Source organism: Vidua chalybeata, assembly GCF_026979565.1.
Source record: "Vidua chalybeata isolate OUT-0048 chromosome 33 unlocalized genomic scaffold, bVidCha1 merged haplotype SUPER_33_unloc_1, whole genome shotgun sequence".
Classification (NCBI taxonomy): Eukaryota; Metazoa; Chordata; class Aves; order Passeriformes; family Viduidae; genus Vidua; species Vidua chalybeata.
This window is the reverse complement of record NW_026530291.1, coordinates 257,458-279,803: the sequence shown is the minus strand read 5'-3', so window position 1 is coordinate 279,803 and position 22,346 is coordinate 257,458. Positions and strand designations below refer to the sequence as shown.

General features: G+C 63.8%; 1 protein-coding gene and 1 long non-coding RNA gene across 2 annotated transcripts; one reads left to right on the top strand and one right to left on the bottom strand.

Annotated features, from left to right (window-relative positions):
* Positions 1–570: 570 nt before the first annotated feature.
* TNPO2 (transportin 2) lies at positions 571–21,380 on the bottom strand. Its single transcript, XM_053933031.1, has 24 exons — positions 21,224–21,380; positions 18,897–18,972; positions 18,639–18,788; positions 17,417–17,523; positions 17,178–17,311; positions 16,538–16,619; positions 15,719–15,841; positions 14,917–15,035; positions 14,394–14,454; positions 11,813–11,966; positions 9,632–9,784; positions 7,868–8,093; positions 6,323–6,494; positions 5,539–5,625; positions 5,304–5,411; positions 5,040–5,198; positions 4,887–4,974; positions 4,669–4,767; positions 4,222–4,317; positions 2,720–2,795; positions 2,530–2,629; positions 1,009–1,083; positions 770–899; positions 571–642 (listed from the first exon to the last, which is right to left on the bottom strand). Exons 1-23 carry the CDS (start codon positions 21,320–21,322, stop codon positions 792–794), a joined length of 2,652 nt encoding a protein of 883 aa, XP_053789006.1. The 5' UTR covers positions 21,323–21,380; the 3' UTR covers positions 571–642; positions 770–791.
* On the top strand, positions 2,719–3,801 carry LOC128782618 (uncharacterized). The gene is made up of 2 exons (XR_008428860.1): positions 2,719–2,892; positions 3,326–3,801. It is a non-coding gene; the product is annotated as an uncharacterized LOC128782618 (long non-coding RNA).
* Positions 21,381–22,346: the final 966 nt, after the last annotated feature.

Sequence of the window (22,346 nt, the reverse complement as noted above, 5' to 3'; positions counted from 1 at the left end):
GAAGCGGGCGGTGTGCGGCCATGGCGGCGGCACCGGGACCCCCCCCCCCCCCCCGGAGCCCCCCGCCGGTAACAAAGGACACGGACACAGCGTACACGGTCCACAACGGCCTTTCTTGTGCCGCCCGGCGCGACACAACCGGCTCCCCGCGCCCTCCCTCGCCACACCCCCCCCCCCCCCCCCCCCCGACACCGATCCCCGCCCTGGAAACGGTAAAAAAAAAAAAAAAAAAAAAAAAACGAACGGGAACGGGCAAACGAAACACGCGGGACGCGGCACCGACTCGCTCACGACGAAGCTGCACGACGGCTGCGGCTCGGACCCCCCTCCCCCCCCCAGCTCTCCCAGCCCCGCCCGGGGCTGCCTGGGGACGCGCGTGGGGGAGGGGCGGGGGGGGGGGGGGGACACACACGGGGGAGACACGCGGGAACGGGCCCCTCCCCCACCCTCCGTTGGCCCCTCCAGCCCCGATTTTCGCCCTCCCCCAGCCCCCACCCGGGGGTCGGAGCCCCGCCCCCACCCCCCCCCTCCCCATCCCCCCCAAAATTCCTCCCCCCGGGGGGGTCCGAACGGCTCTGGGGGGGGGGGGGGGGGGAGGGGCTCCCCTCCCCCCCCTGCTCCCGACGGGCTCCGAGCTCCGACCTGAGAGGGGGGGGGAGGGGGGGGGAGAGCAGCGATTATTGCGGTGGGGGAGGGGAGGGGTCTTTGCCCCGCCCCCCCCCCCACCAGGGGGGGTTTTTGGGGTGGTGCCCCGCCCCCCCCCGCGCACCTGCGGCAGGTGAGGGCGGGGCCTAGACCCCGTAGAAGGCGGCGAGGCGCTCCTTGAGCAGCGGCGGGAACTGCTCCGAGAAGTGCTGCCAGTTCTCCTCGCCCACCTGCGCCTTGAAGCCGTGCAGGATCTGGGGGGGGGGGCCCAAAAAATGGGGGTGGGGGGAGAGGGGGTCAGGCCCTGGGGAACCCCCGGGCGGGGGTCCCCGAGCCCCCCCGCCCCCCCCCGGCCGCCCCCACCTTGTAGAACATGTCCCGCAGGTCGTCCTTGGGGCTCAGCCACGAGGCCACGGCGTCGCAGAAGAAAATGAAATCCTGGGGGAAAATTGGGGGGAAATTGGGGGGGAAATTGGGGAGGAAATGGGGGGGAAATTGGGGGGGAAATGGGGGGGGAATTGGGGGGGAAATTGGGGAGAAATGGGGGAAAAACTGGGGGGGAAATGAGGGGGAAATTGGGGAGAAATGGGGGAAAAATTGGGGGGGAAATGGGGGGGAAATTGGGAGTGAAATTGGGGGGGAAATGGGGGGGGAATTGGGGGGAAATGGGGGGGAAATGGGGGAAAAATTGGGGAGGAAATGGGGAAATTGGGAGTGAAATTGGGGGGGAAATGGGGGGGGAAATGGGGGGGAAATGGGGGAAAAATTGGGGAGGAAATGGGGGGGAAATTGGGAGTGAAATTGGGGGGGAAATTGGGGGGGAAATTGGGGAAAAATAGGAGAGAAATGGGGGAAAATGACGGGTAAAGTAGGGGGAAATTGGAGGGGAAATAGGGCCCCCCCCCGGTTTTGCAGACCCCCCCAGTTTCGGGCCCCCCAGTTTTGGGCACCCTCCCCAATTTCAGGATCCTCCATTTTCAGCCCCCCAGTATTGGACCCCCCATTTCCAACCCCCCATTCCCAGCCCCACTCCAGCCCCACTCCATCCCCACTCCAGCCCCACTCCAGCCCCACTCCAGCCCCACTCCAGCCCCATTCCCAGCCCCATTCCCAGCCCCACTCCAGCCCCATTCCCAGCCCCACTCCAGCCCCACTCCAGCCCCATTCCCAGCCCCATTCCCAGCCCCATTCCCAGCCCCACTCCATCCCCACTCCAGCCCCACTCCAGCCCCACTCCAGCCCCACTCCAGCCCCATTCCCAGCCCCACTCCAGCCCCACTCCAGCCCCATTCCCAGCCCCACTCCAGCCCCACTCCAGCCCCACTCCAGCCCCATTCCCAGCCCCACTCCAGCCCCACTCCAGCCCCATTCCCAGCCCCATTCCCAGCCCCACTCCAGCCCCACTCCAGCCCCATTCCCAGCCCCATTCCCAGCCCCACTCCATCCCCACTCCAGCCCCACTCCAGCCCCATTCCCAGCCCCACTCCAGCCCCACTCCAGCCCCACTCCAGCCCCATTCCCAGCCCCACTCCAGCCCCACTCCAGCCCCATTCCCAGCCCCACTCCAGCCCCACTCCAGCCCCACTCCAGCCCCATTCCCAGCCCCACTCCAGCCCCACTCCAGCCCCACTCCAGCCCCACTCCAGCCCCACTCCAGCCCCATTCCCAGCCCCATTCCCAGCCCCACTCCAGCCCCATTCCCAGCCCCACTCCAGCCCCACTCCAGCCCCACTCCAGCCCCATTCCCAGCCCCACTCCATCCCCACTCCAGCCCCATTCGCAGCCCCACTCCAGCCCCATTCCCAGCCCCACTCCAGCCCCACTCCAGCCCCATTCCCAGCCCCACTCCATCCCCACTCCAGCCCCATTCCCAGCCCCCCTGACCTGCACCACGCCGCCGGGGTTGGCGCCGATCATGACGCAGATGCCGCGGAAGGCCGAGTCCTTCTCCTCGTTGTCGCGGATGTTGCGCAGCGAGGTGCACCTGGGGGGGGGGAGGCAAAAGGGGAATTCCGGGGTGTCCCCCCCCCGCCCCCCCCACTCTGGGGACCCCCGCAGCCCCCCCAGGACTCACCAGGGCCGGATGAACTGCGGCAGCATCGGGGCCACCTCCTGCGGGCACACGAAGCCCAGGCGGCCGATGGTGATGGCTGCGGGCACGGCGGGGCTCGGTCACTTCTCTCCCTTTGCATCCTGGCTTTCTACACCTCTGGTCCTACTTATCTACATCACTTCTTACATATTTGTGTATGTATAAATATTCCCATTTCTGTATTTCATATTTAAATTTTATTAGCGTATATATTTAGCATACGTTTATATTTATATATTAACGTTTATGTCCATATTTATCTATTTTGTATATTTATATTTCTATTTTATATATTTATATAATATTTATATCTATAAGTATTTCTCTATTATATATATTTATATTAATATTTTATATATAAATGTGCTTATGTATTCATATTTAATATTAATTATTAAATATATAGCATATTTACAATTATATATTAACGTTTATATTTATACTTATATACATTTATATAGCTTTTATATATTTATATATGTTCTTTTATATTTATACATACTTATATATATTCATATATATTTATATATTCATGGTTTCATTTACTTTCTCTATGTTTATATCTTTATACGTTTATCTTTGGAACAGTTTTATTTACTTTCTGTATTCTAAGTCTTTATTTATGGCTTTGTTTACTTTCTGTGTGCTTCTATTTTTATAGATTTATGTTTAGAATGGGTTTTATTTACTTTCTGTATCTTAAATCTTTATATATTTATGGTTTTCTTTATTTTCTGTGTTTATATATTTAGTTTCTGTACATTTGCATCCTTATATATTTATTTACCTTCTGTATGTTTATATTTTAAATATTTACTGTTTTGTTTACTTTCTGTACATTACTATCTTTATATGTTTATTTACCTTCTGTATGTTTATATTTTGCTGTATTTATGGTTTATTTACTTTCTGCTCATTTGTATATTCACATATTTATCTTTGGAACAGTTTTATTTATTTTCTGTAGTTTATATCTTTGCAGATTTATCTTTGGAGCAGGTTATTTCATTGTATTTTTGTCTTTGTGTGTTTGGAACATTAACATTTTAAATCGTGTCTCTGTATTTATGCGTTATGCCGCTTTTGGGGACCCCAACCAGTTTTGGGGTTCCCGTCCCCAGCAGGTTTTGGGGTTCCCACCACCCCCAGCCAGTTTTGGGGTGGTTTTGGGGTGGTTCTGGAGTCCCCAGGCGGTTTTGGGGTCCCCGGGGGGTTCTTGGGTTGATCTGGGGTGGTTCTGGGGTCCCAGGCAGTTTTGGGGTCCCTGGCAGTTTTGGGGTGGTTTTGGGGTCCCCAGGCAGTTCTGGGGTAGATCTGGGGTGGTTTTGGGGTGGATCTGGGGTCCCCAGGCAGTTTTGGGGTCCCCAGGCAGTTCTGGGGTCCCCAGGCAGTTCTGGGGTCCCCAGGCAGTTTTGGGGTGGTTCTGGGGTGGTTTTGGGGTGGATCTGGGGTCCCCAGGCAGTTCTGGGGTGCCCCCTGCTCACCGGTGTTCTCCAGCAGCGTTTTGGGGGTGTTGGGCCGGTTGATGATCTCCACCAGGTTGTTGAGCACCAGGGGCACGTAGGGCTGCATCTCGGCCCCTGCGGCACAAAGGGGGCGCAGGGGGGCTCTAGGGGGTGCCCAGGGCAGTTTTTGGGGTGCCCAGGGTGGTTCTGGCAGGGCCCAGGGCAGTTTTGGGGTGCCCAGGGCAGTTTTGGGGTGCCCAGGACAGTTTTTGGGATGCCATGGACAGTTTTGGGGTACCCAGGTCGGTTTTGGGGTGCCCAGGACAGTTTTTTGGGTGCCATGGACAGTTTTTGGGGTACCCAGGTCGGTTTTGGGGTGCCCAGGACAGTTTTTGGGATGCCATGGACAGTTTTTTGGGTGCCATGGACAGTTTTTGGGGTACCCAGGTCGGTTTTGGGGTGCCCAGGGCCGGTTTTGGGGCTCACCCATCTGCATGCAGATCTCGCCGATGGCCCAGGTCGCGTTGTTGCACACGGAGATGAACTCGGGGTTCAGGTTGGTGCCCAGGATGGGCATGAACTCGGCTGGGGGGGGCCACAGGTGAGCGCAGGTGAGCGCAGACACACCCCCCCCGCAGCCCCCAGCCCCATTTGGGGGTGTCCCCAGGCCGGGGGGGGGGGGGGGGTGGCACCCCAAAACGCACCGATGCAGGGCTTGACGTGCACGAAGCAGGCCTTGGTGAGGTCGCCCAGGAGGGCGAAGGAGCTCTGCCGCACCTCGGGCATCGTGTCCTGCGTGGGCACGGGTCAGCCGGGCCGGGGGTCCCCAGCTCCCCCAGCCCCACCCCGGGCCTCACCTGCATGCACTGGAACAGCAGGGTCATGATGTTGGAGCGGGCCACCAGCTGCTCCACGTGGCCACCGAGCCCCTCGGCCAGGCCGCTGAGCAGGTCCAGGGCCACGATCATGAAATCCTTGTCGGGCGCCTCGTACTGCTCGGGGTGCTGGTTGTACATCTGGGGTGGGGAAAGGGGGGGGACACGCGGGGACGTTGTCACCGCCACGGGGGGGGGGCGGCTGTCACCCTGCGGCCCCCCCCGGGGCGCGGGCCAGGGGCTCACCATGGCCTGGGCCAGCGTTTTCTGCACCAGGGTGACGCAGCGCTGGTAGACGGGCTCGCAGTAGGGCAGGAAGCCGCTCTGCAGGGCCGTGGCCACCGAGGACAGGCACTGGGGACAGCGGGGGGGACAGGGGGGGACGTGGTGGGGGGGGGGGGGGGGCTTGGGGGGACGGCCACCACCCCATCCCCCCCCCCTCGCCCCCCGCCCCCCAGCCTTGGGGACGGCCCCGAGGCACCTCCAGCAGCGGGAACAGGTCCTTGTCCTCGTCCTTGAGCTCGTTCCACTTCTGGATGAGCGGCGGCATCAGCTTCTGGATGTACTCCTGGGGACACGGGGACAGGGGTGGCACCGGGGATGGGGACACGGGGACAGGGGGACAGGGGTGGCACCAGGGCTGGGGACACGGGGACAGGGGGACAGGGGTGGCACCAGGGCTGGGGACACGGGGACAGGGGTGGCACCGGGGATGGGGACACAAGGACAGGGGTGGCACTGGGGCTGGGGACACGGGGATGGGGGTGACACCAGCAGGGGAACAGGGGTGTCACTGGGGGGAGACAGCCAGGAGGGGCTGGGGACACCCAGCAGGGACTGGGGACAGCCATGGGGGTCTGGGGACAGGGCTGTCACTGGGAGGGACAGCTGGGGGGGACTGGGGACACCTTGGAGGAGTTTGGGACACCCCAGACGGGTTGGGGACACCCTGGAGGGACTGGGGACACCCAGCAGGGGTTGGGGACAATCCAGAGGGATTGGGGACACCCTGGAGCAGTTGGGGACAGGCAGCAGGGGTTGGGGACAGGCAGCAGGGGCCACCTGCCGTGCCCCGAGGCCCTCAGAGCACAGAGATCCACAGGGGGAATTCGGGATTCGAATGTCCGTGGTCATCACCGGGCCCGGGCGGGGACACGGGGGGGGATTGGGGACACCAGGGGGGGCTTGGGGACACCGGGGGACACCAGGGGGGGCTTGGGGACACCAGGGGGGGCTTGGGGACACCGGGGACACCGGGGACGCACCGGCTGGTTGAGGTGGTGGCCCACGGAGTCGGCCAAGGTGCCGATGGCGTCGTAGAGGATGAGCAGGTTCTTGTGCTGGTACTTGCCGAAGGCGAAGACGAGCGTGTCCAGGATGAAGCTCAGGTACGGCACCAGCTCCGTGCACGCCTCCTCCTCCAGCGTGGCGAAGGCGCTGCGGGCACGGGGACACCCCGGATCCACCTCAGGCACCCCGAAAACCTCACAGGCACCCCAAAAACCTCACAGGAACCCCCAAAAACCTCATGGGGATGCCCCAAAACCTCACAGGAACCCCCAAAAACCTCCCAGGAACCCCCAAAACCTCACAGGAACCCCCAAAAACCTCATGGGGATGCCCCAAAACCTCACAGGAACCCCCAAAAACCTCCCAGGAACCCCAAAAACCTCCCAGGAACCCCCAAAAACCTCATGGGGATGCCCCAAAACCTCACAGGAACCCCCAAAAACCTCCCAGGAACCCCCAAAACCTCACAGGAACCCCCAAAAACCTCATGGGGATGCCCCAAAACCTCACAGGAACCCCCAAAAACCTCGTGGGGACGCCCCAAAACCTCGTGGGATCCCCCAAATCCACCTCAGGCACCCCAAGAACCTCGTTGGGAGCCCCCAAAACCTCACAGGAACGGCAAAAACCTGACAGGAACCCCCAAAAACCCCAGAGGACCCCCCCAAAGCCCCCCAGCACCCCCCCAAAGCCCCAGCACGGCGCGGGGCCCCCCGGGTCAGGCAGTACGAACACAAAGCGTCCTCACGGGGATCGGGACAGAGCTGTCATCACCCCCGGGGGTCCCCGGCGTCCCCAGTGTCACCTGTCCCACCCCGGTGTCACCTGTGCCACCTGTCCCACCCCATATCCCCCGTGTTCCCTGTCCACCTGCCCCATGTCCCCTCAGGTGTCACCTGTCCCACCTGTCCCGCCTCCCTGTGGTGTCCCCGGTGTCCCCCTGCCCTGTGTCCCCCTGTCCTGCAGGTGTCACCTGTCCCACCCCATATCCCCAGTGTCCCCCTGCCCCATGTCCCTCACAGGTGTCACCTGTCCCACCCCAGTGTCACCTGTCCCACCTCCCTGGGGTGTCCCCAGCGTCTCCCTGCCCCGTGTCCCCCTGCCCCGTGTCCCCTCAGGTGTCACCTGTCCCCCTCAGGTGTCACCTGTCCCCCCCACATCCCCGGTGTCCCCGGTGTCCCCCTGCCCCGTGTCCCCTCAGGTGTCACCTGTCCCCTGCAGGTGTCACCTGTCCCACCCCACATCCCCGGTGTCCCCCTGCCCCATGTCCCCTCAGGTGTCACCTGTCCCCCCCCCATCCCCGGTGTCCCCCTGCCGGGTGTCCCCTCAGGTGTCACCTGTCCCCCTCAGGTGTTACCTGTCCCACCCCACATCCCCGGTGTCCCCCTGCCGGGTGTCCCCGCAGGTGTCACCTGTCCCCCCCACATCCCCGGTGTCCCCCTGCCGGGTGTCCCCGCAGGTGTCACCTGTCCCCCCCCCATCCCCGGTGTCCCCCTGCCGGGTGTCCCCGCAGGTGTCACCTGCAGGCCGCCTCCTGCACGCGCTTGTTGCCGTCCAGGATGCGCTGCAGCAGCTCGGTCATCAGCGGCTTCAGGTAGAGCTCGGGGGGCTGCGCCACCACCCAGTGCGCGTAGCGGCTCAGCGTCCAGCACGCGATGGAGCGCACCAGCGCCTTGCGGTCCGCCAGGCAGCGGATCAGGTGTGGGATCAGCTCGGGCAGGTAGGGCACCATGCCCTGCATGCAGCCTGCGGGGCGGGGCACAGACAGGTGAGAGCGGGGCAGGGACAGGTACAGGGACAGGGACAGGTAGGGCACCGTGCCCTGCATGCAGCCTGCAGGGCGGGGCACAGACAGGTGAGGGTGGGGCAGGGACAGGGACAGGGACAGGGACAGGTAGGGCACCGTGCCCTGCATGCAGCCTGCAAGGTGGGGCAGGGACAGGTGAGAGCGGGGCAGGGCAGGGACAGGGACAAGAACGGTAGGGCACCATGCCCTGCATGCAGCCTGCGGGGCGGGGCACAGACAGGTGAGGGTGGGGCAGGGACAGGGACAGGTGAGAGCAGGGCAGGGGCAGGTACAGGGACAGGTACAGGTAGGGCACCATGCCCTGCATGCAGCCTGCGGGGCGGGGCACAGACAGGTGAGAGCGGGGCAGGGACAGGGACAGGTACAGGTAGGGCACCATGCCCTGCATGCAGCCTGCAAGGTGGGGCAGGGACAGGTGAGAGCGGGGCAGGGCAGGGACAGGTAGGGCACCATGCCCTGCATGCAGCCTGCGGGGCGGGGCACAGACAGGTGAGGGTGGGGCAGGGACAGGTACAGGTACAGGTAGGGCACCACGCCCTGCATGCAGCCTGCGGGGCGGGGACAGGTGAGAGCAGGGACAGGTACAGGTAGGGCACCATGCCCTGCATGCAGCCTGCGGGGCAGGGACAGATGAGGGTGGGGCAGGGACAGGGACAGGTAGGGCACCACGCCCTGCATGCAGCCTGCGGGGCGGGGCAGGGCGGGGCAGGGTGGCTCAGGGAGGGGCAGGGGTGGAGTTGAGATAGCCCAGGGTGGGGTTCGGACGGGTGGGGTTGGGGTTTGGGCACCTGAGATTGGGGTTCGGATAGTCCAGGTTGGGGTTCGGATAGGACAGGTGGAGCTGGGGACACCCAGCAGGGGCTGGGGACACCCCAGAAGGATTGGGGACACCCTGGAGCAGTTGGGGACAGCCAGCAGGGGTTGGGGACACCCCGCAGGAGCCACCTGCCGTGCCCCGAGGCCCTCAGAGCACAGAGATCCACAGGGGGAATTCGGGATTCGAATGTCCGTGGTCATCACCGGGCCCGGGCGGGGACACCAGGGGGGGTTTGGGGACACCAGGGGGGGCTTGGGGACACCGGGGACACCGGGGACGCACCGGCTGGTTGGGGTGGTGGAACTGGGGTGGAATTGGAGTTTGAAACCCCTGGGGTTGGGGTTTGGACACCTGGGGTCCCCCAGAACTGGGATTCCTCCCCAAGGGTGGTTTTGGGGTCCCACCTTCAGCGACGACCCCCAGCACCAGGATGGGGCCGTGTTTGGGGCTGGGTCTGGGGCCATTTTTGGGGTCCCCAGGGTGGTTTTGGGGTCCCACCTTCAGCGACGACCCCCAGCACCAGGATGCCCTGGATGGGGATGGGTTTGGGACCGTTTTTGGGGCCATTTTTGGGCTGCATTTGGGGCTGTGTTTGGGGCCGTCTTTGGGGCCGTTTTTGGGGCCGGTTTTGGGGTCCCCAGGGTGGTTTTGGGGTCCCACCTTCGGCGATGGCCCCCAGCACCAGGATGCCCGACTCCTTGACCACCCACTCGAGGTGGAAGAGCAGCTCCTTGAGCAGCGGCAGCAGGTGCGGCAGCAGCTCCTCCCGGAACACGTTGGCCAGCACGTCCAGCGCCGCCGCCGAGCACTTCCCTGCGCAGCGGGGCTTGAACGGGGCCCGGGCACCCCAAAAACGTCCCAGGAGCCGGGGGGACCCCAAAAAAAACCCAGGAACCAGGGGGGACCCCAAAAACATCCCAGGAACCGGGGGAGTGCCCCAAAACCATCCCAGGAACCAGGGGGGCACCCCAAAACCATCCCAGGAACCAGGGGGGCACCCCAAAACCATCCCAGGAACCAGGGGGGACCCCAAAAACAACCCAGGAACCAGGGGGGACCCCAAACCCCCCCATGGCCACCCCAAAGCCCCCCTGTGGCCACCCCAAACTGCCCCAGGACCACCCCAAACCCCTCAGGGGCCACCCCTAACCCCTCCTGTGACCACCCCAAACCCCCCTGTGGCCACCCCACACCCCCCCGGGGCCACCCCAAGCCCCCCCTTTTGACCACCCCAAACCCCTCCTGTGACCACCCCAAAGCCCCCTGTGGCCACCCCAAACCCATCGGGGGACACCCGAAAACCTGCAGGACCACCCCAAGGCCCCCCTGTGACCACCCCAAAGCCCCCCAGGACCACCCCAAACCCCCCTGGGGCCACCCCAAAGCCCCCTGTGACCACCCCAAACCCCCCCCGTGGCCACCCCAAACCCCCCCAGGACCACCCCTAACCCCCCTGTGACCACCCCAAACCCCCCTGTGGCCACCCCACACCCCCCGGGGCCACCCCAAGCCCCCCCTTTTGACCACCCCAAACCCCTCCTGTGACCACCCCAAAGCCCCCTGTGGCCACCCCAAACCCATCGGGGGACACCCGAAAACCTGCAGGACCACCCCAAGGCCCCCCTGTGACCACCCCAAAGCCCCCCAGGACCACCCCAAACCCCCTGGGGCCACCCAAAGCCCCCTGTGACCACCCCAAACCCCCCCGTGGCCACCCCAAACCCCCCCAGGACCACCCCTAACCCCCCTGTGACCACCCCAAACCCCCCTTTTGACCACCCCAACCGCCCCAGGACCACCCCAAAGCCCCCTGTGGCCACCCCAAACCCATCGGGGGACACCCGAAAACCTGCAGGACCACCCCAAGCCCCCCGTGGCCACCTCAAACTCCTGTGTGGCCACCCCAAACCCCCCTGGGGCCACCCCAAAGCCCCCTGTGACCACCCCAAGCCCCCCGTGGCCCCCCCAAGCCCCCCCAGGACCACCCCTAACCCCCCTGTGACCACCCCTAACCCCCCTGTGGCCACCCCTAACCCCCCTGTGACCACCCCAAGCCCCCTGTGGCCACCCCAAACCCATCGGGGGACACCCGAAAACCTGCAGGACCACCCCAAGGCCCCCCTGTGACCACCCCAAAGCCCCCCAGGACCACCCCAAACCCCCCTGGGGCCACCCCAAAGCCCCCTGTGACCACCCCAAGCCCCCCGTGGCCCCCCCAAGCCCCCCCCGTGGCCCCCCAAAGCCCCCCAGGACCACCCCTAACCCCCCTGTGGCCACCCCTAACCCCCCTGTGACCACCCCAAGCCCCCTGTGACCACCCCAAGCCCCCCCAGGACCACCCTAAACCCCCCTGTGACCACCCCAAACCCCCCCGTGGCCACCCCAACAGCCCCCTGTGACCACCCCAAGCCCCCTGTGGCCACCCCAAACCCATCGGGGGACACCCAAAAACCTGCAGGACCACCCCAAGGCCCCCCTGTGACCACCCCAAAGCCCCCCAGGACCACCCCAAACCCCCCTGGGGCCACCCCAAACCCCCCTGGGGCCACCCCAAAGCCCCCTGTGACCACCCCAAGCCCCCCGTGGCCCCCCCAGGCCCCCCCCGTGGCCCCCCCAAGCCCCCCCAGGACCACCCCTACCCCCCTGTGACCACCCCAAGCCCCCTGTGACCACCCCAAGCCCCCCCAGGACCACCCTAAACCCCCCTGTGACCACCCCAAACCCCCCCGTGGCCACCCCAACAGCCCCCTGTGACCACCCCAAGCCCCCCGTGGCCCCCCAAACCCCTCCTGTGGCCACCCCAAGCCCCCCGTGGCCCCCCCAGGCCCCCGCGGGGCGTACGCAGGTTCCAGTCGGACAGGGCGTCGTCGTCGTCCTCGTCGTCGCCGTCGCCGCGCTGCTCCTCGTGCGCCAGCGTCACCGTGCGCGACTTGTGGAAGCGCGGCTTGATGTCCTGCTCGCTGTCCGGCACCGCCTCGTCCTCCTCCACGTCGCCCTGCCGCGCGGGGGCCGCGACACGGAGCCGCGTCACGACACGGAGTTTGTATCGCGACATGGAGTTTGTATCGCGACATGGAGGCGTGTCGCGACATGGAGTTTGTATCGTGACATGGAGCCGCGTCACGACATGGAGCGGTGTCATGACATGGAGCGGTGTCACGACATGGAGGGGTGTCGCGACATGGAGCCGCGTCACGACACGGAGTTTGTATCGCGACACGGAGCCGCGTCACGACACGGAGTTTGTATCGCGACACGGAGCCGCGTCACGACACGGAGTTTGTATCGCGACACGGAGCCGCGTCACGACATGGAGCCGCGTCATGACATGGAGTTTGTATCGCGACATGGAGCCGTGTCACGACATGGAGCCGCGTCACGACATGGAGCTTGTATCGCGACACGGAGCCGCGTCGCGACATGGAGCCGCGTCACGACATGGAGGGGTGTCGCGACATGGAGCCGTGTCACGACATGGAGCCGCGTCGCGACATGGAGGCATGTCGCGACATGGAGCGGTGTCACGACGTGGAGCGGTGTCCCGACACGGAGGCATGTCGCGACATGGGGTTGTATCACGACACGGAGGCATGTCATGACATGGAGGGGTGTCGTGACATGGAGGTGTATCGCAACACAGAGCTGTATCGCGACGTGGAGGCGTGTCACGATATGGAGGCACGTCCTAACATGGAATCGTGTCACGACACAGAGTCGTGTTGCGACATAGAGGCGTGTCGTGACACGGAGTCGCCGCGTCGCGACGTCGTCACATCATGGCATGATGTCGTGTTGGGAAGCGATGTCGTTATGTCGCGACATAAAGTCGCTGTATCACAATGTAAAGCCATTGTATTCCGACATAAAGTCATTGTGTTGCGATGTAAAGTCATTGTATCGCGGCAAAAAGTCATTCTATCACGACATAGTCATTGTATCACGACATAAAACCATTGTGAAGTGACATAAAGTCATTGTATCGCGACATAAAGTCATTGTATCACGACATAAAGTCATTGTATCGCGACATAAAGTCATTGTGTCGCGACATAAAGTCATTGTGTCACAGTGTAAAGTCACTGTATTGTGACACGAAGTCATTGTATCGTGACGCGGCAGCACCGTATCGCGACACGGAAACGCGGCGCCGCCGTATCGCGGCGTGACGTCGCGTTGTGGTGTAACGTCGTTGCATTGGGAAGCGATATCGTCGTATCGCGACATAAAGTTGTCATATCGCGACGTGACGTCGTCACATCGCGGCGCACGGACACGATGTCATTGTATCGCGACGTGACGTCATTGTATCGCGACGTGACGTCACTGTATCGCGACGTGACGTCACTGTATCGCGACGTGACGTCACTGTATCGCGACGTGACGTCACTGTATCGCGACGTGACGTCACTGTATCGCGACGTGACGTCATTGTATCGCGACGTGACGTCATTGTATCGCGACGTGACGTCGTCGCGACAGCGCCCCCTCCCGGCCCGGATCAGACAGTACGAACACGAGTGACCCTCAGGGCTCAGGCGGAGGCTGTCATCATCTCCGGCCACACCAGTGCTCCCAGTGCTCCCAGTACAGCCCCAGTACAGCCCCAGTGACACCAGTACAGCTCCCCCAGTGCTCCCAGTTACACCAGTACAGCCCCAGTACAGCCCCAATACAGCTCCCAGTGACACCAGTACAGCTCCAGTCACACCAGTACAGCCCCCCCCAGTGCTCCCAGTTACACCAGTACAGCCCCAGTACAGCCCCAATACAGCTCCCAGTGACACCAGTACAGCTCCAGTCACACCAGTACAGCCCCCCCCAGTGCTCCCAGTTACACCAGTACAGCCCCAGTGACACCAGTACAGCCCCAGTACAGCCCCAGTCACACCAGTGCTCCCAGTACAGCCCCAGTACAGCCCCAATACAGCTCCCAGTTACACCAGTACAGCCCCCCCAGTGCCCCCAGCACAGCTCCAGTCACACCAGTACAGCCCCAGTACAGCTCCCAGTACAGCCCCAGTCACACCGGTACAGCCTCAGTACAGCCCCAGTCACACCAGTACAGCCCCAGTACAGCCCCAGTCACACCAGTACAACCCCCCCAGTGCTCCCAGTCACACCAGTACAACCCCAGTACAGCCCCAGTACAGCCCCAGTCACACCAGTACAGCTCCCAGTACAGCCCCAGTCACACCAGTACAACCCCCCCAGTGCTCCCAGTCACACCAGTACAGCCCCAGTACAGCCCCAGTCACACCAGTGCTCCCAGTACAGCCCCAGTACAGCCCCAATACAGCTCCCAGTTACACCAGTACAGCCCCCCCAGTGCCCCCAGCACAGCTCCAGTCACACCAGTACAGCCTCAGTACAGCCCCAGTCACACCAGTACAGCCCCAGCGCTCCCAGTGCTCCCAGTGCCCACCTTGAGCAGGATGATGTCGATCTCCGAGTAGCGCATCCCGTGCACCAGGATCGGGATCAGCCTGGGGGGGATTGGGGATTTGGGGTGAATTCTGGGGATTTCGGGTCACTCACTGCACCAGGTGTTCCCATGGGCTCGGGGTGGATTTTGGGGCGGATTTTGGGGCGGATTTCGGGGATTTCGGGACACTCACTGCACCAGGTGTGCTGTCAGCCCTGCAGTGGGTTCAGGGTGGATTTTGGGGTGGATTTTGGGGTGGATTTTGGGGATTTCGGGTCACTCACTGCACCAGGTGTTCCCATGGGCTCGGGGTGGATTTTGGGGCGGATTTTGGGGCGGATTTCGGGGATTTCGGGACACTCACTGCACCAGGTGTGCTGTCAGCCCTGCAGTGGGTTCAGGGTGGATTTTGGGGTGGATTTTGGGGTGGATTTCGGGGATTTCGGGACACTCACTGCACCAGGTGTTCCCATGAGCTCGGGGTGGATTTTGGGGCAGATTTCGGGGATTTCGGGACACTCACTGCACCAGGTGTGCCGTCAGCACGTCCTTGCAGATCGGCTGCTCCGCCAGCGTCAGCCAGAACTCGCAGGCCTCCAGCGCCACGTTCTCGTCACTGTCCTGCGTCCTCTGCAGCATGTACTGCCACACCCGGGGACAGGTGAGCTCACCTGGGCACAGGTGACCCCCAAACCCCTCACCTGGGCACAGGTAACCCCTGAACTGGGCACAGGTAACCCCCAAATCCGTCACCTGGGCACAGGTAACCCCTGAACTGGGCACAGGTAACCCCCAAATCCGTCACCTGGGCACAGGTAGCCCCTGAACTGGGCACAGGTGAGTCCCTCAACCTCTCACCTGGGCACAGGTAACCCCCAAATCCGTCACCTGGGCACAGGTAACCCCTGAACTGGGCACAGGTAACCCCCAAATCCGTCACCTGGGCACAGGTAGCCCCTGAACTGGGCACAGGTGAGTCCCTCAACCTCTCACCTGGGCACAGGTAACCCCAAAACCCCTCACCTAGGCACTGGTAACCCCTGAACTGGGCACAGGTGACTCCCTCAACCTTTCACCTGAGCACAGGTAACACCCAAACCCCTCACCTGAGCACAGGTAACCCCTGAACTGTGCCCCAAAACCTTCACCTGGGCACAGGTGACCCCCAAACCCCTCACCTGGGCGTGGGTAACCCCTGAACTGTGCCCCAAATCCGTCACCTGGGCACAGGTGACCCTTGAACTGTGCCCCAAACCCCTCACCTGTACCCAGGTGCCCCCCCAACCCCTGTCCCAGCCCCTCACCTGTGCCAGGTGCCCGCTCACCTGGATGATGCTGTACATGTGGGGGATCAGGCGGTCGATGCGCACCTCCAGCAGCATCACCAGCGCCCGGCACACGTTCTTGCGCACCTCGGGCTCCTCGTCCACCGCCAGCGCGAACAGGTGCTGGGGACGGCACAGGTGAGACCCCCGGCACCCCCAGGGACCCCCCAGGTGCTGGGGGAGGCACAGGTGAGACCCCCCGGGACCCCCCAGGTGCTGGGGACAGGGCCAGGTGAGACCCCCGGGACCCCCCAGGTGCTGGGGGAGGCACAGGTGAGACCCCCGGCACCCCCAGGGACCCCCCAGGTGCTGGGGGAGGCACAGGTGAGACCCCCCGGGACCCCCCAGGTGCTGGGACAGGGACAGGTGAGACCCCCAGGGACCCCCCAGGTGCTGGGGACAGGGACAGGTGAGACCCCCGGGACCCCCAGGGACCCCCCAGGTGCTGGGGGAGGCACAGGTGAGACCCCCAGAACCCCCAGGGACCCCCCAGGTGCTGGGACAGGGACAGGTGAGATCCCCGGGACCCCCCAGGTGCTGGGGGAGGCACAGGTGAGACCCCCCCGGACCCCCGGGACCCCCCGGGTGCTGGGGACGGGACAGGTGAGACCCCCGGGACCCCCAGGGACCCCCCAGGTGCTGGGGGAGGCACAGGTGAGACCCCCGGGACCCCCCAGGTGCTGGGACAGGGCCAGGTGAGACCCCCGGGACCCCCCAGGTGCTGGGACAGGGACAGGTGAGACCCCCAGGACCCCCTGGGACCCCCCAGGTGCCGGGCACAGGCCCAGGTGCCCCCCCAGGTGCCAGGTGTGCCCTCACCTCGATGAAGGTGTCGATGTTCTCCATCAGCGCCTGCGCCCGGTCCATGATGAACTGGTTCACGCAGGCGATGGCGTGGGACCTGCGGGCGGGGCAGGGGTCACCTGGGCACCCCAAACCCACCTGAGAGTCACCTGGGCACCCCAAAACCCACCTGAACCCCCCGAACCCACCTGGGCATTTTTCAAAATCTGGATTTTTTGGGGCCTCTGAAGCCCCCGTATCCCCACCTCCCTGAGGCACAGGGACACAGGTGCGTCCCCACCTGTCCCACACCTGTCCCACACCTGTCCCACACCTGATTTTGGGGCTGCAATGCTTGAGGAACCGCAGGAATTTTGGGGATCAGAGCGTTTTTAAAAATCAGGACTTTTGGGGGCTACTGAAGCCCCCATATCCCCACCTCCCTGAGGCACAGGGACACAGGTGTGTGCTCACCTGTCCCACACCTGTCCCACACCTGTCCTCACCTGATTTTGGGGCCGCAGTACTCAAAGAACTGCAGGAATTTGGGAACCAGACATTTTTCGAAATCAGGATTTTTGGGGGCTACTGAAGCCCCCATATCCCCACCTCCCAGAGGCACAGGGACACAGGTGCGTGCCCACCTGTCCCACACCTGTCCCACACCTGTCCCCACCTGATTTTGGGGCTGCAGTGCTTGAAGAACTGCAGGAATTTGGGGATCATGACGTTGAGGGGCCGGTTCAGGGCGTCGCTGTCCAGCAGCTCCGAGGAGTCCTCGCAGATTTTCTGCAGCGCCCCGAAAGCCCCCTGGGAGCACAGACCGGGGCGTGGGGGGGGGGGGGCGGGGTCAGCGGCGGCCACGCCCCCCCCCCGGTGCGCCCAGGTGCGCCCCCCCCCCCCAGGCAGGTGCACCTCGCAGGTGTTGTAGTCCTCGGAGTTGAGCAGGTTGCAGAGCTGGGGCAGCAGCTCCGGCCACATCTGCAGCTCGCCCTTGGAGGCGATGGTGGTGATCAGGATACCTGCGGACAGGTGCGCAGGTGAGCCGGCCACCGGGCTTGGGGGGGGATTTCGGGGGGGGTTGAGTGGATTTTGGGGGGGTTTGGGAAGTTGGGGGGGGGTTCTGGGGGGGTTTTGGGGTCACATCTGCAGCTCGCCCTCGGAGGCGATGGTGGTGATCAGGATACCTGCGGACAGGTGCGCAGGTGAGCCGGCCACCGGGCTTGGGGGGGGATTTCGGGGTGGGTTGAGTGGATTTTGGGGGGGTTGGGGGCTTTGGAGAAAGGGTTTGGGAAGTTTGGGGGGGGATTCTGGGGGGTTTTGGGGTCACATCTGCAGCTCGCCCTCGGAGGCGATGGTGGTGATCAGGATACCTGCGGACAGGTGCACAGGTGAGCTGGTGGGGGGGGGATTTTGGGGGGGGTTTGGGCTACATTTGCAGCTCCCTATTAGAAACCACGGGCTGATGGGGGAAGAGACACAGGACAGGTGAGGGGGGGTCCCAGAGGGGTCACACAGGTGCCCAGGTGTGACACAGGTACCCAGGTGTGACCCAGGTGTGACCCAGGTGTGACCAGGGCACCCCCAGGTGTGACCCAGGCACCCTCAGGTGTGCCCATGTGTGCCCAGGTGTCACACAGGTGTGCCCAGGTGTGACCCAGGCATTACCCAGGTGTGCCCAGGTGTGCTCAGTTGTGCCCAGGTATCACACAGGTGTGCTCAGGTGTGCCCAGGTGTGCCCCAGACGTTACCCACATGTGCCCAGGTGTGCCCAGGTATCACACAGGTACCCCCAGGTGTGTCCAGGTGTGCCCAGGTATCACACAGGTGTGCCCAGGTGTGCCCAGGTATCACACAGGTGTGCCCCCAGGCATGCCCCAGGTGTGCCCAGGTATCACACAGGTGTGCTCAGGTGTGCCCAGGTATCACACAGGCGTGCCCAGGTATCACACAGGTGTGCCCAGATGTGCCCAGGTATCACACAGGTGTGCCCCCAGGTGCCCCCAGGTGTGCCCAGGTATCACACAGGTGTGCCCAGGTATCACACAGGTGTGCCCAGATGTGCCCAGGTATCACACAGGTGTGCCCCCAGGCGTGCCCAGGTGTGCTCCCAGGCGTGCCCAGGTGTGCCCCTCACCGATGGTGGCCCGGATGAGCGAGGAGGCGTCGCCCAGGTGCTTCAGGCACTCCTGCTTGATGAACTCGGCCACGGGCGGGGGGAAGCTCTGGAAGTGCGCCTTGACGTTGTTCTTGAGGATCAGCCCGCTCAGCGAGCGCGTCGGCTCGTCTGGGGGGGGCACCGCACGTTGGGGGGGGCTCCGTGCCCCCCCCCCGGGGGGTCACCGCCGCCCCCAGACCCCCCCCAGCCCCCAGCCCGGGACCCCTCCCCAAAAACCTTCGGACTTGAGGCGGGTGAGCACGAAGATCAGGTAATTGTTGAAATCCGGGAACTGGTTCAGCTGCTTCAGCTTCTGCGGGGGGTTAAGGACGGGGGGGGGGACACGGGGGGGGACACGGGGGGGGGACAATGGGGGGGACACTGGGGGGGGGACATGGGGGGGGGGGGGACAGGGGCGCCCACCCCGGCACTTCCCCCACAGAACAGAGACCTCCACGCCCTGGCGCTCCGAGCCCCCCATCCCGGTGATCCCATCCCCATCCCGAGGGTCCCATCCCCATTCCCAGTGCCCCCATCCCCATCCCGAGGGTCCCATCCCAGTGGCCCCCCCCCGGTGTCCCCAGCCCCATTCCCGGTGCCCCCCAGGACAGACCCCAGCCCCATTCCCAGTGCCCCCCCGGCGCCCCCCATTCCCGTTGGCCCCCAGGATACGTCCTGCCCTATTCCCAGTGCCCCCAGCCCCATTCCCGGTTCCCCATTCCCGGTTCCCCATACCCCACTCCCCATTCCTGGTTCCCGTTCCCATTCCCGGTTCCCTGCAGATACATCCTGCCCCATTCCCGGTTCCCCATTCCCAGCTCTCCATTCCCAGTTCCCCGTTCCCGGTTCCCGTTCCCCATTCCCACTCCCTGTTCCCATTCCCCGTTCCCTGCGGATACATCCTGCCCCATTCCGCATTCCCGTTCCCCATTCCCGTTCCCATTCCTGTTCCCCATTCCCCGTTCCCATTCCCTGTGGATACGTCCTGCACCACTCCCCATTCCCATTCCCCATTCCCATTTCCCGTTCCCATTCCCGGTTCCCTGCAGATACGTCCTGCACCATTCCCCATTCCCATTCCTGTTTCCATTCCCATTCCCATTCTCCCGTTCCCGTTCCCTGCGGATACATCCTGCCCCATTCCCCATTCCCGTTCCCGTCCCCGTTCCCTGCGGATACATCCTGCCCCATTCCCCATTCCCGTTCCCGTCCCCGTTCCCTGCGGATACATTCTGCCCCATTCCCCATTCCCGTTCCCGTCCCCGTTCCCTGCGGATACGTCCTGCACCATTCCCGTTCCCCATTCCCGTTCCCGTTCCCATTCCCCATTCCCTGCGGATACGTCCTGCACCACTCCCCGTTCCCATTCCCGTTCCCGTTCCCATTCCCGGTTCCCCGTTCCCATTCCCGTTCCCTGCGGATACGTCCTGCACCACTCCCCGTTCCCATTCCCGTTCCCGTTCCCGGTTCCCCGTTCCCATTCCCGTTCCCATTCCCGGTTCCCCGTTCCCCGTTCCCGGTTCCCTGCGGATACGTCCTGCACCGTTCCCCATTCCCGGTTCCCCATTCCCGTTCCTGTTTCCATTCCCATTCCCGTTCCCGGTTCCCTGCGGATACGTCCTGCACCACTCCCCGTTCCCATTCCCCGTTCCCATTCCCGTTCCCCGTTCCCGTTCCCTGTGGATACGTCCTGCACCACTCCCCGTTCCCATTCCCCGTTCCCATTCCCGGTTCCCCGTTCCCATTCCCGGTTCCCCGTTCCCCATTCCCGTTCCCTGCTGTGGATACGTCCTGCACCACTCCCCATTCCCGTTCCCGTTCCCGGTTCCCCGTTCCCCATTCCCGTTCCCCATTCCCATTCCCGGTTCCCCATTCCCGTTCCCTGCGGATACGTCCTGCACCGCTCCCCATTCCCGTTCCCATTCCCGGTTCCCCGTTCCCATTCCCGTTCCCTGCGGATACGTCCTGCACCACTCCCCGTTCCCATTCCCCGTTCCCATTCCCGTTCCCCATTCCCGTTGCCTGCTGTGGATACGTCCTGCACCGCTCCCCATTCCCGTTCCCGGTTCCCCGTTCCCATTCCCGTTCCCCATTCCCGTTCCCTGCGGATACGTCCTGCACCACTCCCCGTTCCCACTCCCCGTTCCCATTCCCCGTTCCCATTCCCGGTTCCCCGTTCCCTGCGGATACGTCCTGCACCACTCCCCGTTCCCATTCCCCGTTCCCATTCCCGTTCCCATTCCCCGTTCCCCGTTCCCATTCCCTGCGGATACGTCCTGCACCACTCCCCGTTCCCATTCCCCGTTCCCATTCCCGGTTCCCCGTTCCCCATTCCCGTTCCCTGCTGCGGATACGTCCTGCACCACTCCCCATTCCCACTCCCCGTTCCCATTCCCGTTCCCATTCCCGTTCCCCATTCCCGTTCCCTGCTGCGGATATGTCCTGCACCACTCCCCGTTCCCATTCCCGGTTCCCCGTTCCCATTCCCGTTCCCCATTCCCGTTCCCACTCCCCGTTCCCATTCCCCATTCCCGTTCCCCATTCCCGTTCCCTGCTGCGGATACGTCCTGCACCACTCTCTGCGTGGCCGTGTTGGGCGACTGCGAGTCCTTGAGCAGCTGCAGCACCTGCTGCAGGCCCTGCTCGTCCGGCTGCCACTCCATGGCCGGGGGTCCCGGGGGTCCCGGGGGGGCCGGGGGGGCCGGGGGGGGCTGGGGAGGGGTCCCGGGGGGGAGGGGGGGGTCCCGGGGGGCTCCTCCCGGCGGCGGCTGCAGAGAGAATGGGGGGGGTGGGGGAGAGAGGGGGGGGGTCAAGAAATCGGGAGGGGTCCCTGGGGAGGGGTCGATGAATGGGGGAGGGGTCGATAAATTGGGGGGAGGGGTCAATAAATGGGGGAGGGGTTGATAAATGGGGGGAGGGGTCTTGGGGGGTCAATAACTAAGCAGAGGTCAATAAATGGGGAGGGGTCAATAAATGAGGGAGGAGTTGATAAATTGGGGGGGGGTCAATAAATGGGAGAGGGGCCCATAAATGGGGGGAGGGGTCAACAAATTGGGGGAGGGGTCAATAAATGGGAGAGGGGTCTTGGGGGGATCAATAACTGGGGAGGAATCAATAAATGGGGAGGGATCAATAAATGGGGGAGGGGTCAATAAATGGGAGACGGGTCTTGGGGGGGTCAATAACTGGGGAGGGATCAATAAATGGGGGAGGGGTCGATAAATGGGAGAGGGGTCTTGGGGGGGTCAATAACTGGGGAGGGATCAATAAATGGGGGAGGGGCCGATAAATGGGGGAGGGGTCGATAAATGGGGGAGGGGCACGGGGGGGGGTCATGGGGACAATAAATGGGGGGAGGGGCGCGGGGGGGACTCAATAAATTGGGGGGGGGGTCAGTAAATGGTGAGGAAGGGGCGCGGGGGGGGGTCCCGGACATTTGGGACCCCCCCCGGGCCGGACCCGGTCCCCGCTGTGGGGGAGGGGCGGGGGTGGGGGCGGGGCGGGAGCGGCGCACGTGGGGCCGGGCCCGGGAATGGCGGGAGAACCGGGACGGGGGGGGGAGGGGAGGGTCCGCTGCCCCCCCACCCCCGCGCCCCCTCCCCAGAATTAACCCCCCCCCCCTTCCCCAGCACCCCTCGAACTCCTGCACCCCCCCCCGGTTGGAGCCCCCAGACCCCCCAAACCCCC

Excerpts from the sequence above, each read along its gene's own strand:
- TNPO2 (XM_053933031.1), bottom strand. The coding sequence starts at position 21,322 with ATGGAGTGGCAGCCGGACGAGCAGGGCCTGCAGCAGGTGCTGCAGCTG. Across the intron at positions 14,455-14,916 it reads CTGACGGCACACCTGGTGCA|GCTGATCCCGATCCTGGTGC; the intron begins GTGAGTGTCCCG and ends AATCCCCCCCAG. Across the intron at positions 2,796-4,221 it reads AACGCTGCTGGAGAACACCG|CCATCACCATCGGCCGCCTG; the intron begins GTGAGCAGGGGG and ends CCGTGCCCGCAG.